At 37.6% G+C, this 14,736-nt stretch overlaps 1 protein-coding gene across 1 annotated transcript in view; it reads left to right on the top strand.

Annotated features, from left to right (window-relative positions):
• The window catches only part of LOC136678103 (histone acetyltransferase KAT6A-like), a 41,136-nt gene that overhangs the window by 19,371 nt on the left and 7,029 nt on the right, over window positions 1–14,736 (top strand). Inside the window, exons 7-15 of the mRNA XM_066655946.1 lie at window positions 4,138–4,253; window positions 6,394–6,509; window positions 7,850–7,991; window positions 9,337–9,498; window positions 10,234–10,327; window positions 11,651–11,882; window positions 12,692–12,887; window positions 12,998–13,684; window positions 14,435–14,687. Coding sequence (XP_066512043.1) covers window positions 4,138–4,253; window positions 6,394–6,509; window positions 7,850–7,991; window positions 9,337–9,498; window positions 10,234–10,327; window positions 11,651–11,882; window positions 12,692–12,887; window positions 12,998–13,684; window positions 14,435–14,687 — 1,998 coding nt within the window. The remainder of the gene's footprint in view (window positions 1–4,137; window positions 4,254–6,393; window positions 6,510–7,849; window positions 7,992–9,336; window positions 9,499–10,233; window positions 10,328–11,650; window positions 11,883–12,691; window positions 12,888–12,997; window positions 13,685–14,434; window positions 14,688–14,736) is intronic.

Below are 14,736 nucleotides of genomic sequence, written 5' to 3'. Positions count from 1 at the left end.
CTGTAAGCCTTTAAATTGGCAACAGCAATATAGGTTCAAAGCACTGGAAAGACTTGTCTGCCCCATTTCCCTCCTCCCCAGTCGCAAAGCTCATGCAGGTGGCCAAGTTTCAAAAGTACACCTACGCGAAAGAGCACAAGATGAGAATTTGAGTATGTCCGACTGCGTGAGCCTCATATCCCCATGAGTGTGGGTCAAGTAAAGGGTTTTCAGCAAAGTGGAGTTCAGCTAGGCACAACCTAACAGTGCACGCAGACACCTGTGTTGAAAATGATAAAACCTTTTTCTTAGAGAGCAAATTTCAATGATTCTTTGGCTTTGTACATGAGTAAGAGAACAGATACTTGACACAACAATAATTTTGAGATGCAGTCCACATTTTTGAATACTGCAATCTTTGGAATTACCATAGTACTTTACAACTCTAATGCTAAGGCCTTTTAAATCCAGGAGAATCTAACATTGTCTCTGATTTCTTGCTGTGTTCCATAGGCACAGCACACTAAATCTGCTATTGTGTGTCATACCTGGCAACCCAGGGTGTTCACATTCAATCGAACAGAGACTCATCAGAGAACATCATACTGGCTGCAGCAATGAGTTGCTTGTGCTTCAGCTTAACATGTTTCCTTAATCTCTAATGGCACACCCTGGGCATTTTATGATTGAGTACAGTAAAAATGACAGAACCCTCCTGTTATGTTGCGGGTCAAATTGACCCGTTTTAAAGTTTGAAGATCTAGGAAAAATAGTTAAGTATTTTTTTAGTATGAAACTTTTCTGCTTGCCTTAATTAGTGTAATCAACATGTAATATAAAAATGGATCCTCTCACATATTTGCAACCACCCTCTGCATGTTTATATCACATAGATACTGTTCAGGTCAATTTAACCCGGTAGTCAAACTGGAGGTAAAAGGGTGTCAGAAATGTCAGCATATTTCTTCGTTTGCAACTGTGAGACATGTTTCACCCCAATCTCTCTCTCACACACGCATGCACGCACGGGTGCAGATGTTATGACTTTTGATATTAACCATTTATGTTCTCGCTGGAAAACTCCACCCACATTCAATGGACACTCAACAGGGGAAGGGCAAAACATAAGAGTCTCTGCATGGGAGACCTACCAACATTACACTATGGCAGGCAAACCTTTACAAAATGAGCAGCCGAAGCAAAAGGATGACAGTCCAGGAGGCTCTGGAAATCATCATTGATCATGACAGTGAAATGGAGGAGGATGTGTCTAAAGACGAAGACTATCTTGAGCTAAATTCTGATTCTAATGATTCTGATATTGGGGTTTCTTGGTGGCGCAGCAGGTAGTGTATCTGTCACAGCTCCAGGGACCTGGAGGTTGTGTGTTTGAGTCCTGCTCCGGGTGACTGTGAGGAGTGTGGTGTGTTCTCCCTGTGTCTGCATGGGTTTCCTTCAGGTGAGTGTCTGTGAGGAGTGTGGTGTGTTCTCACTGTGTCTGCGTGGGTTTCCTTCGGGTGCTCCGGTTTCCTCCCACAGTCCAAAAACACACGGTGGTAGGTGGATTGGTGACTCAAGTGTCTGTAGGTGTGTGTGTGTCGCCCTGTGAAGTACTCCCCCCTCGAAGGTGTGTTCCCACCTTGCGCCCAGTGATTCTGAGTAGGCTCCAGACCCACCACGACCCTGAGCTGGATAAGCGGTTATAGACAATGAATGAATGACAAATCCTCCGGGGTCTCTGGTTTTCTCCCACAATCCCAAAACATGGAAGTTAGGTGAATTGGCTTCTCTCATAAATGTCCTGGTGTGTGAGTGAATGAGTGTGTATGTGAAAGAATGTCTGTATGTGTGAGTGAATGTGTATGTGCCCAGATATGGATTGGCACTCTATCCTGGGTGAAACCCTAGTGCCCGATGCAGTCCTCCAGGTGGCCGGTCGTTCCTGGTCGAGGGTACACTTGAATGTTCAGTGTTGATTGTAAAGCGTCCTTGGGTTTCTAGAAAGGCACTATATATGTGTAACATTAAGTTAAACACATTTAGATGCATATTTGGGGCTCCTCGTCCTGGCTGGGGTCTATAAGAGTCAAAGGATGAGTCGACAGCCAGTCTTTCAAAAGTAATAAAGTAGTGAAAAAAAAGTTGTTTTTTTTTGTTTTTTTTTATGCAAAACGAGTGAATGATCCTAATTGAACCATTACCTGTTAGAGGTAAGGAACACCACTGCACTAAATATTAATTGAATAATTAGTAATGGACTTAGCAATTAAATATTCACACTTACATATTCACAATTATCTTTTGGATAATTAAACATGCACCGAGTCAAATTGACACCATTGCTGTTCCTGACAAATGAACATAACATGAGGGTTAAAAGGGGGGAAAAAAAAAGCTATGTTTTATTGGTTGCCAGCAATGAGCGGTTCCTAATTGGAATAACTCTGAATGAGTAGCGTGTGAGTAACCACACACTGCTTTTTATTGAACTGATGGTAACAAGTGGGTAGATATGGAGCTATTTGAGGGTCAAAAGTTTTATTCAGCTGAAAAAAAAAATCTGAAACTGAAGGTTCAAATCTTGAAGACAACAGGATATTCCAAATTAAAATAAGTGTTAAATATTTTAACAAATTTAAAGTTTTTCAGAGTTTTGGTGGGACATCAGCAGAGAGAGGCATGGTATTTAATGACTGACAGCATAGCAATGAAGACGGAAGACCTTCCTCATTTTTGACTGAGAAATACCACTGAACCCTCACGTTATATGCAATTTTCAGTGTAAAACATTGACTTTATTGACAAAGTCCTTTTATAGTGAACTCTTTTAGATCAACGTTCGGCACCAATTGCAGTAAAAGGGCTATAAACTCTATCAGAGTGCGTAGTTCCACAGTCGCACTTTGCTGGCGATGGCATCCTCTCCATCAGGACAAGCTGCAGCGACCCAGTAACGAATCTGAATAAGCTCCTTATTCTCCAGGGTCTTAGTCTGATGTTCCGTTCCACCTTAAATTGTGCTTTAAATTAAACTGGTTCTGTTGCTGTGCTGGCAGCTTGTCTTGATGGAGCGAACGCCATCGCCAGTAAAGTGCTGGGAAACTAAAGTGTGGCTGTGGAACTACACAATCTGACAGAGTTTATAGCTCTTTTACTGCGATGCACTTTGCTGGCAATGGCGTCCGCCCCATCAGGACAAGCTGCTGGCTCTAGTGTGCAGATAACTAATGTTAAAAATGGTGAAATTAACTTTCACCCCAGGATTTTAGGTATATTTCCTGTTCCACCTTAAATGTTATTGCAGCTGCTTACTGTGTTTTAACACTGAGAAAAGTGCATGTAAATAAAACATTGTGTAAACGTATGGAATATAAAGTAAATCACAGCATTAATATTTTTATTTTTGGCCCTCATACTTCAGTGATGATGCTTGTTTTCTAATGTTGCTGGGAGCTTGTACCTCTCGTTTTTTGAGCATTGTTAGTATTTGGTATGTGATGGTGCTTTGGTCACAGAAACTTTTTTTCCTTTTGTTTAGTGTTGTCTGACTTATAGTCAAAACTCCAAACGTCCAAACCACACAAGCGGTGTTTTTCTTTGGTACGAGCTGCTTGAGTGGCTCGGCTGGCCTGAGTTTAGGTTGCTTCCATGTGGCAGATAGGGGCAGAATCACAATGACTACAGGTTGGTGGTGTGGTTTTAAAGAGAGTACATGAACACACAGTAGGAACATAACAGAATGAAAATAATTAATATAGACAAGATTATGTCGATTAGATAGTCGTTTTCAATTAATTGCCCAGCCCTACATACCAGTGATTTCACTTGTCGCTCTGTCTGCTACACTGCCCCCACAATTTCCAGTAGTTCTGCTCTGTTCTGTCCGCATCCATACGCTTTCAGAGCATACAGGTGAAATAAACAGAGTACTATCAGAAGGCTTTAAGCTTATTTGTGTTTAACGTTGAGCACAAATGAGCCTTTTAGGATAAGAGGGGAAACTGGTTATTAGATTTTATCTAATCATTGCTTTTGAGCTGTATAAAATTAATACAACTTATTAAAAAAAATTATTTTAATCAGATGAAACCTGAAAAATATTTGGTCATGTTCTCTTCACCATTTTTTCATGTTTGTGTCTGGGTTTTACACATGCAGACAATCAGGAGTGTGGTGATGACTGGCGAGAGGATGAGGAGAAGATACCAGGACACGAAAACCTGACAGAAAAGGATCTAGAGCTTTTCCGACACATCCAGGAGCTAGCACTGCAGGTTGGTGGGATGAATTTTATGGTTAAATTAACAGCTTTCACTGTTAGGTTGTTATTTTGAATGTGAAACTTTCACATACTGTTTTGTGCTAGTTTAGCTAAACAAAGCACCTTTCAGTTTCCTATATCCTTAACTTGTCCTTTGGTTCCTGTCATGATAATCTAATAATTTTAGAGAAGTTGCCTTGGCATTATTTTATTTGTGTAAGATAAATGTTTTCTCCTAAAAAGCCTGTTTTTATTTATTTATTGAAACTTATTTAGTGCCATAGATGAGTATTAAGGGCTGAGGGGAGCCTGGCTTTATGGTGCCAGATTGATATGAAGGCTCCTAATGTCATAGATTTTTGGCAGGATATTTTTTTCCCCCTCACTCATATACACACACACACACATTCATGGAGCTGTGTGTTGAGCCTATAAGTCATCTGTCTTTGCCTGAAGCAATACTTCTCACCAGAAAACCCACAAAAGACCTCTCTGATGAGGATAATTTCTGTAGCAGCTGGTAGACAGGAGCACTATTTCAACAAGAGAAAACACAGAAATATTTATTGTTTAAGAAAAAGAAAAGTCCACACCTGGCCCATGTGTTATGAGCTTTCCTGAGTCTAAATCTAAACACGTTTTTCAAATCGAACTTTTTAGTCACTTTTTAAAGTGCCCATTACCAAAATTGTTTAATTATTGTAAATATAACCTGATGATAATGGTTTTGTGGTTTCACCAAAATTAATACAAAGCATTTGATTTATTGATATATACAAATAAAATTACACTCCAAGTTCTGATTTTTGAAAAGTAATTTAGTAATAAAAGGACCTTCAGGCATACATTTTTCAAATATGTATGTACAATTATGTCAAGTAATATTTAATGTAAATCAAATTAGAGGGTGGGAAATGCTCAGTATAGATAAGAGATGAGGATGATGAAGAATGTTAAAGATTTTTTGATTGATTGTTTGCTTGGGATGTTTATAATATTATCATTGTAATGACCTGTGTGTTGTGGTGTGAGAAGGTTTTGGCCGTCTGTCATGTGGCAGATGCCATAAGTTTCCATTTGACTGAGACCATTGAGCTACTGTAATCCTAATCCTGTAAGCATCTTAGAGAGAGGGTTTTATAAATATATATACGCACACCAAACTTTTAAAAATTATACTTACTTTGCTCCACTTGAAATGCAGATGGTATATAGTGTTGTGCAGGTAGTGTTGTGAAAACTTAAAGTACTGTTACAGTAAAATAAAATTGGATGTGGGAGATTGCACATGTATTTCTATAGTTATTTATAGAATTCTGTAAACAATTATGGAAGGAAAAATGTAGAGTAATATATAGTGCTTGCTCAGTTTTTTTACATTTAAGTGTAAAAACAGAAATTGTTGTCGTATGTTGGCTCAGTGCCTTTAGATTTGATACTAAATATTAGATATATTTATTAAATGTATACTGTGACTGAATTTTATACCCACAGTGTTGAGAAAATAATAAAAAATAAATTCCGGAAATAATTTATATATATATATATATATAATAATAATTTTTTTTTTTTTTTTTTTTTTTTCATAGAATAACTTCGTATTATTTAGAGAAACGTATATGCTTCCTTCCACATGACATGACAACTAAACACGTCAGTGCATCTACTGACTGCGATGCATATGGCTTTAGTTTATTAATGTCTTTGTGAAACCTCTTCAGCTTTCAGATGCTAGTAACAATCTGGTCCTCGTGCCAGAGGACTGAGTATTTATTCCTGTAATCTAGACGATAGTATGATGTCAACAATACACTGCATTCCTCAGTTACACTGCAAAGGGTTGTCTGCCTTATTATACATGCAGCAAAATATTCTGTTTTCATTCTCTGAATTATTCTTTTTTTCTCAAATTTATCCTGACTTTAATCTCAGAATTATTCGAACTTTATTCTCAGAATTCTGAATTTATTCTCAGCATATATTTTTCAGTGCTGTGGCCCTAAAACTCTGTCATAGGATTCTAATAAAACTCTTATATTATTAGTGATATTACAAGCTCAGGGTAGAAGTGTAATGCCTGTTGCTTACTGAGCTGCCATTTCTGTTTCTCCTTTGTTTTTATTTCTTTCTCATCTCCTTCCTTCCCTTTGTAGAAAGTTGGTGTGACTGGGCCACCAGACCCTCAGATGCGCTGTCCGTCTGTGATTGAATTTGGAAAGTATGAGATTCAGACGTGGTATTCATCGCCATACCCACAGGAATACAGCAGGTAAATAACACATATGCACATAGTGTGTGTAGAAATGTAGAAGACCCTGGACAAGTTACATTAATTACATCTGTTTGTCAAATTTCAGCCTAGAACAAATTTACTGAAAGCATTTTGCACACATGTTAATATATTTATTTTTGTAAGGATATTTACTAATTTGAAGTGTCCAGCAGTAAGTGTGAATGAAAGTATTGAATAGTACATAGCAGTGCGTGCAAATGCTGCGCTCGGTACCCGATATGATATTTGCTGTGTATTGTAAGATTAGATTCTAAGATATATATATATATATATATATATATATATATATATATATATATATATATATATACATATAATTTTTTATTTTTTTTATTTATTTTTTTTTTTTATTGAAAAGGGCGTCATGGGAAACGATGACACAAGCACACAGTGAAAAGAAAACCAGTTTTACAATGAGAGAAATAAGATAAATAACTGCAAAATCATGTGTACTCTAAGGATAAAAAAGAGAGAAGCACATTGGTCTCACTCAGACGTGTGTGTATCACTATTACATTTAACAGCACAGAAACTCCAAATATATCTTGAGTGAATATCATTTTTTAAATTAATTTTTATTATTTAAATTTTTTGTTTACTTTGTTAATCGTGGCCATTTTAGCATCTTATTCTTGGATTTTAAACAAGCAGCCTGTATGAAAATTGAGGGAGAGAGGCCGTTGGAGCACAGATTGGTGACTGTAAGCACTGCTCCCTTGTGGCATGGAGATGCCAATTTATGTTTAAAGTGAGAACACTTAGACAACTACAACAAAACAGTTGTACATACCCAGATTGACAGATTATGTGCTATAGAATAAACATATACCAGCTAATCAAGATGAAATGTATCATTAATTAAATTTTTTAATCAGTATTTATAGATTGAATCAATTAGTTGCAGCCCTAGTTTCACTCCAGCTAATCAAGACACTTCAAAATGATTATTTCAACAGCTTTCTGTGTGACTTAGCTGTCTGGTTGAAATGTGTTCTATTCATATTATATCTGATAGCTATCTGATTATTTGTGGCAGCTTATTTTTGATAGATAAAATGTGTTAAGTCATAGGCTTTAATTAGGCTTTGATTTTCAGAACATGTTTGCTTTGCAAATATTTGCTTAATTGTAGGCATTGTTGCTGTGCTTGGCCTTTAGAGCTTAGGTTAATATTTTAATTCCAGTGTTTCTGTATTACTGTGCTGAAATAACTACTTAAAGTAATAACTATGCTCTCCTCTTGCTGTCTCCCTCACCCACATACTTCCTCTCTTTTTGTCTCTCTCTCTTCCGTTCTCTCTTCCTCTCTCCCCCAGACTTCCTAAGCTCTATCTGTGTGAGTTTTGCCTGCGTTACATGAAAAGCCGCAGTATTCTGTTCCAGCACATGCGCAAGTGCACCTGGTTTCATCCGCCTGCCAATGAGATATACAGGAAGGACGATGTCTCTGTATTTGAGGTCAGATTTAAAGACTTACTCTTGGCCACAAACCACACACAAACGTAAGATTTTGTACAGTGTAGCGTTGTAAATTTTTTGACGAATATAATGAATGGGCAGACCATTGTTTAACAAATATTGTCAGTTGAAGCATTTTGAAACAAATGTTTAAACATTTTCATTCCAAAGCATGGCTTTCTTTTTTTAATTGAATATGTTATAATTCAAGTTGATTGTTTTTAAATTGTGTGTGAAGAAGAAATAGACAACTGGTTTCTCTTAATAGGTCGGATATAGCAAAAGCACAGATATGGTGATTTATTTATTTATTTATTTTTTCCTGATACTCTGCTTTAAAGAAACATTAATCACTTGTTTAAAAAGTTGTTTACAGTTCTGTTTGTCAGAGCTATTGATGATATAGTGTAGTCTGGGTTTTCCCTGTTTTTGTGTAAATGTACAACATGCGTGCACACACAGTGCCTAACTACAGTCTGAACAAATAAACACAGCCATGGTGAGCTTGTCTTTTGGCCTACGCCCATATCCTGTTCTTCTGCGAGATTAAACTCTCTCTGACTTGTCAGAGCTTACGGAGAGCTAATATAAAGTGGAAATATAGTCCCCTGAAATTAGACTTCAAAAATGTTTGGACACACGGGTAGCTCTGTGAGCCTTTTCTGGGGGGGAAAAAAATAATAAAATGCTGTCTAAATGTAAGCGGTTCCCATTTCACAATTACAGGCAATTTAGAAAAAGTTAGGTAAGGAAATTTTGGGGAAAAAAAAAAAACTGTTACGCGCTGGTCATTTAGGTGAGTTTAACAATTTTTATTACATTTTTTTCCCCTCCAATAAAGGTGTCCACACACTAGACACTATTTGTGTTGCCTCCTTCAGGCTGGTTTCTGAGAAGTTTCAGATTAGATTCTGGCAAGGAAGCAGTGCAGATCTTAATAGTTTCTGACTGTCAATCTAGATTCCTCCTCTTTCAGAAACAAACATTTTAACATGAACAAAATAGTAGCTAAGCACTCTGCTGCTTTATGTTGCCTTTATTGTTACTGAGTTCTTTAACGTAACGTAAATCTTTGATGCATGATATCATTCATCATACCAATAAATGTTAGTGTTATGCACTACTCCTATTTTAATGTGTCCAAAATTAACTTCAACATGACTATATATAGACACACAGAATTGAAAACTACATAATGTAAAATTTATTTTAAAAATCTTGTTTGAAGAGCATATCAGCAGCCAGGCTAGTGTTTGTATCTTGTTTTTAAGAAATGAATATTTCTGTTTTGGCCTTTTTCAATATTTGTGGTTATGTATTTATAATTTTTTTTTTCTTCCCATAGGTGGATGGCAATGTCAGTACAATTTACTGTCAGAACCTCTGTCTGCTGGCCAAGCTCTTCCTGGATCATAAAACGCTTTACTATGACGTGGAGCCCTTCTTGTTTTATGTGCTCACGCAAAATGACTCCAAAGGTTGTCATCTTGTTGGATACTTCTCCAAGGTGAGCTCGATCTGCCTATATATTACTTGTATGTTATCCTCGAGGTATTTAACAAGAGATGTTATGAGGTTACTTTTCTTTTCGTCTTTAGATAGCCTGTGTTGATTGTTTTGAATGTACAGAATTTTAATTACGTTCTACTTCTATAGAATATGTACAGTACTTGTACAGTTGTGTTTTATACTTCTGTTCAAAAATGTTGAGGTTACTTTACTTTCTGGAGTCTGTTATGTTATCCAAGTAACATTTACATTTTTCATCATTACATAAATTACTCTATATGCCTCTGTAACAGACACAGACACAACAGGATTTTGAAGTTCAGGTAGATTTTGATTATGCCTGCTTTATGCTATGTGAAAAGGCCTGGTAAACAGTCACACTCACCCTAGGAAATTTAAGGTTCAGCTGGATTTAGAGGTCTGTATTATAAGTAATCACAATGGCAGACATTCTGTGTATTGAAAATGTGCATGAGAGGATTTGTGAAGTTCTGTAATAACTGGAACTGGCAAAAAATCTTTTGTTAAAACCTCAGTTGAGCATTGCAGACAGTGTTGCATCCACCCCAGACTTAGTTTATTAATAGAGATCATGGTGAAATGGTCAAGCCTAGTAATGAGTTGTATTTCTTTACCTTTTTTCCAAATGGAATGATTCCTGGGATGGACTTGGCTAAAAATATATTTTCTCTCTCATTATTTTATTTCCTGTGTGGTTCTTGCTTTTTTACAGGAGAAGCATTGCCAACAAAAGTACAATGTGTCCTGCATCATGATTCTTCCACAGTATCAGCGCAAAGGCTATGGACGGTTCCTCATCGACTTCAGTAAGTCTGACAAAAATTGTCTTCACTTTTTTGTAGACAAGTAGGGATATACAAACCCCTCTTCCAGGAAAGTGGGGACTCTTATTAAAAATGCAGTAAAAATGGAAATGTCTAATTTATTTGACTTGACCCAGACAAAATGACAAAAAAAAATGTACAGTTTTCAGTGACAAATCTAATTCTAACTTAGAAATTAAAAACAATTTTTTAGAAATTGATGCCTAAAACACAAGAAAAAGGGGGACAAAGGCAGGCATGCCAGTCAAGCACACAAATGGTCTTTTTCCAGGGACTCAATGTCTATATCAGCAGGTTACAAGAGCATGGTTTCATAGACAGAGTCATAACGTTTCTCCAAAGTAAAGATATAACCTCTGCCTCAATTCTACCTTCCCATATATGCAGATAATCTACCCATCAGAGATTCTGTTTTTTTTTTTTTTTTTCACAAATCTAGGTCTAGTCTTTTTCATGTTTGGCATGACGAATCCACCGTCCTGGATTTTTTTCTTTCCCCCCCAAAACAAATTGAAACTTGGACTTGTCTTACCACAGAACATGTTTTTGCTGTCTCTCTATTTCTATCTTGTGTGTGTGTGTGTGTGTGTGTGTGTGTGTGTGTTTAATGTTTCATTATGTAATTTGTGATGGTAGATAACACTTTAGGAGATGCAAGTTAACTGACATGGTTTAAAATAGGTAAACAGTACAAGTCAAGTTGATTAAAAGCCCAGAGAAATTATTTATAATCTAAAAATAGATTTTCTTCTGTTTATCAAATGTAGATATCGAACACCTGCTCAAACCAACAATTCCCCCCCCCCCTTTTAATTGGCTAGTTCAGATGCACTTGTGTAAGAGGCAAACTGTCACTGAGGATTGATTACCACTGTTAAAACTGACACCTGGTGGTTGTTGTTTCTATGCATTAAGGAGTAAATGCATGTATGACACATGCTGGTGAATCCATTGTTACTTTATTTAATTTGTTAACGTTAATTTTACTGCCAGAATATAAATTTATAATCACGTAATTACAGTTTTGACATACAATGCGAGAACAGAAAGGATGTTTATTTCCTTCCACAAAACTGCATACATAACAGTAGCATCATCAAAATCAATTTGTATTTAAAAATGATCTCCTTTTTCACTTGAAAACACAAGTGAGATATGGATTGAAAGTGAAAGAAATGTTGTTGAATTCTTCAATGAGCCGAGAAAGAATGAGATTGTGCTTTTGTCACTTGCATTAAGGGGTAGTCTTCTAAGTCAATCTAAGTTTTAGCCAGTGGTGGGTTGATAAATTATTATTGTTTTTAGGTTACCTGTTGTCCAAGCGAGAAGGCCAGCCGGGGTCTCCGGAAAAGCCTCTGTCTGACCTCGGCCGGCTGTCCTACATGGCATACTGGCGCAGTGTTGTGCTTGAATGTCTACATGAAGTGCAAGACAAGAAGCTTACCATCCGCCGACTCAGCAAGATCACTGGCATTTGCCCTCAAGACATCACAGCAACACTGCAGAATCTCAACATGCTTGAGCACAGAGGGGGCCGGTGAGAGAATGCACACAAGTGCATATGTCATAAGTAAAATTCTACAGTATAAAAGATAATTTAATATAATTTTATCACAGTCTTGTCTAGAATCTCAAATACCTCTATGGTCCCAGTGTTGTGAGCTACAGACATTATAAAGCCACTACATAAATGATGAAACTCTGTCAAACAATTAGCACATTTTTCAGAGCAGAGGTCAAAGTTATGTGACAAATGACTAAATATACCCCGCTTCCTATTTGACTTAGGAAAAATTCCTAAGCCATTTAGGGAAACAATAAATATATAAATTCAGTATGAATAATAGAATATTATGTGCTTTAAAATGCTTGGGTTCACATTTATTTAAAAAAACAGGATCGCTGTATAATCACCACCTGATTGAGCAAAGAGCAAGTATGTGGATAATCAGGATGTGATAACCTTGTAGCGCCTCGTGTTTGAGAGAAAGGACTTCAGTAATATTTTGATAACAGCTTTTGCATCTAATAATTTCAGCAAAAATGTGTTTGAATCTACTTGATTTCTGGCACTGTGTAAATATATTTATCTGTAAAAATGTAGAAAAACAGATTTTTTTTTCATGGAGTTTGTGAATTTATTGTGACTAGATATTGTTACATTCTGCTGCAAAAGAAAGTCATGAATGGAAATAAACAGTATTTTTATATAGCACCTTGTACACATGAAAATGGAGTTTAGGGGTATGGGTGGGGTGTGTTTGATTAATTGAAATAAATATGTTTTTACCAATATATGATCATTAAAAAAAATCCTTTTGTTTCATTCTTTTCATTTTATTTTAGGCTGGTGTTGGTTCGCAGGGAGAAGCTAGTGACAAATCACATGGCGAGGCTTCAGGCCCGTCCACGGCTGCTGGAAGTTGATCCCGACTGTTTACGATGGACTCCTGTCATTGTCACCAACACGGTAGTGTCTGAGGGGGAAGGGGATGATGATGATGATGATGAAGAGGAAAGAGATCAGGAAAACAGCAAAGAGGTCAGTAAATAAACTTTTTTTTTTTTTTTTTTTTTTTTTCAGATTTAGTTTTATCACTGTTAAATCAACAGGCTTTACCTGACCCGACTGCTTTACTTTGTGCATTGTAGGTGAAATCCAGTCACAAAAGTCCTCCACTACCCTGGAATGTAAGAGCAGAGAGGGAGGAAGACGAAGACAAAAAGTGCTTCCCATCGTTCTCCCACAGTCAAAGCTCTCAACCTTCCTCCCCCATACACAATAGCCTCACAAGTCCTGAGCATTCTCCCCTTCAGACAAACGGGGAGCGCAGGGGGCGTGGCCGCCCTCCCAAAAGCTGGCCATGGGGGAAAGTCAAAGACAGGCCTCGGCAGGGTCCAGGGCGGCCCAGGAAAACTAGACCTGAGGAAGATGAAGACGAGGAATACAGATCTCCTGCGAATAAAGTGACTGCATCATCCACCTCTCCCCCCATGTTGTTCACCTCAGACAATGAGCCAAACTCTGCATCAGATCAGACAACTGAAATCCTGCAGCACTCAGCAATCACGCCCCAGCGCAGCAGAGGGCGCCCCCCACGAAAAAAGAGGGGACCAAAGCGCAGGCTAAGTGATGATGGGGAGGAAGACATGCCGTTGTTGCCTGTGACAACAAGACTTAATGATCCTCTGCCAAGCCAAGAGTCCTGTTCCAGTGAGAGCAGTGAGGAGGAGGAGGAAGAGGAGGAGGAGGAGGAGGAGAATGATGATTATGATGAAGACATGGGCACTCGTTCTCCACCTGTACTGACCAAGCCAACATTAGGACTCAAATGCAAGGTAAAAGGAAATATCTCAGCAGGCCTCTGAATCGTTTGCCTTTCTAGAGTTGTAATACTTGGGTAGCCATTAATATAGGCAGTCATTTCACTTAATCACTCTCATAGATTGAGTGCTTTTTTGCTACAGTTGTGCAGTTAGAAGCACAGACAGAACCGGAGATTTTTAAAATTGCAGAAATGTCTCTTCATTGAGTGATACTTCAGGTCCTTTTGTGGATTTGATCATGGTGATTCGTTGAGCCGCTGAACTTAAGAATGGAGAAGATGGAGGAGGTGTTTAGTGATGAAATAAACAGTTTGAGGGAACCCGCAAATATCTCCTTTTACCCCGGCATATGGTGCAATGAATATATTTCACATGTCAGTTCGGACAGGATTATTACAACCTGGTGTTAAATTTACTGCACATATTACATTAGGTAAAAGGCTCTGGAATCTTTAAAACTACTGAGAAACTCTGGTAATAATTACTTTACCTCACATCCAAAGGTAAAATAGGGCTATACTTAAGCATTTTTGTTTTAAAAAATTTCTGTAAAGCATTTTGAGCTGCATTTATATATGAAAAGTGCTATACATATTTGTTAGTTCAGTAACAGATTTTGAAAGATTTAACAGCTTTTTTGAGAACTTGTCAATATGTTTGCTTATTATTCACTTTATCACTGAATAACTAAATTTTTCAAATGGATTCAGCATTAAAATTATAGATATTTTTGTGATTCATTTTTATTTTCCCCTTTCCCAGAAACCCTTGAGAAAACGACGTGTTCGGCAACGCAGTCATCCACATAGCAGTGTGGTGACAGAAACGATATCAGAGACCACAGAAGTTCTGGATGAGCCCTTTGTGGACTCAGACACCGAGAGGCCTATGCCCCGACTAGAGGAGGAGACTCCATTTGGGAATGCACTCCGTTGTTACCCTCCTGCCCGCAAACATTTAGACCCTGCCCCAAAAAGAGTCCGCCCTGCCAATCTCTCCGAATCTGATGAAGATGGTAAGTTAACCTACATTTATCTATGCAGGTATACACCTGTATATGTATG

Source organism: Hoplias malabaricus, chromosome Y (assembly GCF_029633855.1).
Source record: "Hoplias malabaricus isolate fHopMal1 chromosome Y, fHopMal1.hap1, whole genome shotgun sequence".
Classification (NCBI taxonomy): Eukaryota; Metazoa; Chordata; class Actinopteri; order Characiformes; family Erythrinidae; genus Hoplias; species Hoplias malabaricus.
The sequence above is the reverse complement of the archived record's forward strand: the minus strand, read 5'-3'. Positions and strand labels throughout refer to the sequence as shown.